This window comes from Tripterygium wilfordii, chromosome 4 (assembly GCF_013401445.1).
Source record: "Tripterygium wilfordii isolate XIE 37 chromosome 4, ASM1340144v1, whole genome shotgun sequence".
Taxonomy (NCBI): Eukaryota; Viridiplantae; Streptophyta; class Magnoliopsida; order Celastrales; family Celastraceae; genus Tripterygium; species Tripterygium wilfordii.
In genome coordinates, this window is record NC_052235.1 from 8,547,745 (window position 1) to 8,549,659 (window position 1,915).

At 37.5% G+C, this 1,915-nt stretch overlaps 1 protein-coding gene across 1 annotated transcript; it reads left to right on the forward strand.

The window, feature by feature from the left end:
• Positions 1-518: 518 nt before the first annotated feature.
• LOC119996908 (EG45-like domain containing protein) lies at positions 519-1,495 on the forward strand. Its single transcript, XM_038843687.1, has 4 exons — positions 519-591; positions 691-710; positions 1,017-1,134; positions 1,212-1,495. Exons 1-4 carry the CDS (start codon positions 519-521, stop codon positions 1,493-1,495), a joined length of 495 nt encoding a protein of 164 aa, XP_038699615.1.
• Positions 1,496-1,915: the final 420 nt, after the last annotated feature.

Sequence of the window (1,915 nt, forward strand, 5' to 3'; positions counted from 1 at the left end):
TTAAATTCAATGAGTAATAAGAATCAAAGTATAAAATCCCACGAAAATTCCATCTACAATAATTTCAATTCATTTTCTATGACAACTAAAACGCAAACAAATTGACTTAGTGCCTTTTTTACACTGTCCAATCTGGGCAGTGTAATAAGATACTATGCCCCTTCAAAATAATGTAATAAGGCATTGTACACTTCAATCATTAAAATAAGCCCAGATCGACAATATGAATGGGTGAAACAACAAGAAACAGTAAGCGATCTTGTAGATCTTCGATGTTGAAGATGAATATGTTGAACAAGAAACATCAAGTGTCTTTTCTTCTTCTTGTAGGTCTCCAGATCTCCCTAGACAGCATCGTTGGAGGCTCCAATTTGCTAGTAGACGCCATTAACGGCAAGGGATGGAGAAAAATAGATGGAAACCCGAATCGAAAGGAAGAGCTTGAGAAGGAAGTTGTCGATGGAAACCCGAGTCACAATGTTGATGCTATGGATCTTGAGTAGAAGGTCGTTGATGCCATGGATCTTGAGGAGGAGGGGGAGAGGTGGAGAGAGAAAGAGAAGAGGGGATGGGTGGAGGATGGGGAGAGAGGCAAGAGAGAGACACGAAGAGAGAGAAATTATTTAAAAATCTTTCTTTTGCTTTTATTATATTTTTCTTTTTTTTAAATTGCTTTGTCATCATGTCTAGGTGGCATGCCACCTAATTATGTAAGTTTAGGGATGTATAGTTTAGGGATGTGTAGTCTTACCGATAATTTTTTGGTATAAACTTATCAGGTTTAAAAAAATGATGTAAAGATAGTGTTTTTGTGATGTGTATATAAAATTCCCTTATATATATATATATATATATATATATAGCCGAAAAGGAATCGTATACAATTGCATTTTTTTAATGGCCTGTATAGTTGTCCTCTGTCAATTACAAGAAACTCATTTTGAACTAAAAGCTACGAAGATCGCTTATATATAGTAGCAATATTCCTGCTCTAACTCATTGTATTTATGCATAAGGTTATGGAATTGCAGAGATCAGTGTTTGCAACTTTTTTCTTGACATTATTAATGTTCTCGCTTGTATCTGCTCTCAGGGGTTCTGGGAGTGCGACCTATGAGGAACCTCCCTATCATTGTAAGCACTATATATTTCTCACAAAACCAATTAATCAACATCTTCCTGTATTACAAAACAAATTTCTTGTCGTGCAGATTCCGGTTGTCCTGGATTTCATGATGTTCGTCCGGGCAAAGTGGCAAAAGCAACTAAAAAGATATGGAATGATGGTGCAGTTTGTGGGAAAGAAATCATGGTGATGTGCATTGACGGAAGAGAGGGAGATGTCAGTCCTTGCAATCATCTTAATGCCTATGTACGAGTGAAGATTGGGGGCTATTGTGACAAGTGTAAGGGCGTCCTTGTCTTGACCGAAGAAGCGTTTGCCTCAATAGCAACTACAGATGTTCGTGCTGTAGAAATCGCTTATGCGCAGTAAGATTAACTCTAAATTCCCTCATTAATCGGTTTTTCTTTTTCTTCTTCTTTATACTTGTAGTTAAGGTTTCTGTTGAAGTAATTAGTTTCTATTGAAATGAGTTTGCAGGGTAGGTGCTTGAGGATAGTACTATGTACGTATATATGCAGGCTTATGAATGCATATATATCAGGGATGTCTGTGAAGACCATGCAATTGCTCCTTCTGGGTTTACTCCATGCTTCAATAACATGCCAAGGATTGTCAGTTAAAAGTTTTTCTTTTGAACAAAACAAGCTTTGTGTCCTTCTCGCCCCCCCCCCCCCCCCCCCCCCCCCACCAACAATTTGTATTTTGCGTGCTAATAATAATGATATGCTAGTATTTCAGAGGAGTTTCCACTGGCAAGAGCAAGAAAATAGAAATAAGACTTATGAATTA

Coding starts and splice junctions, on each gene's coding strand:
- LOC119996908 (XM_038843687.1), top strand. CDS start 519: ATGGATCTTGAGGAGGAGGGGGAGAGGTGGAGAGAGAAAGAGAAGAGG. Junction 711..1,016: donor GTGGCATGCCACCTAATTAT/GTAAGTTTAGGG, acceptor TTTATGCATAAG/GTTATGGAATTGCAGAGATC. Junction 1,135..1,211: donor TGAGGAACCTCCCTATCATT/GTAAGCACTATA, acceptor CTTGTCGTGCAG/ATTCCGGTTGTCCTGGATTT.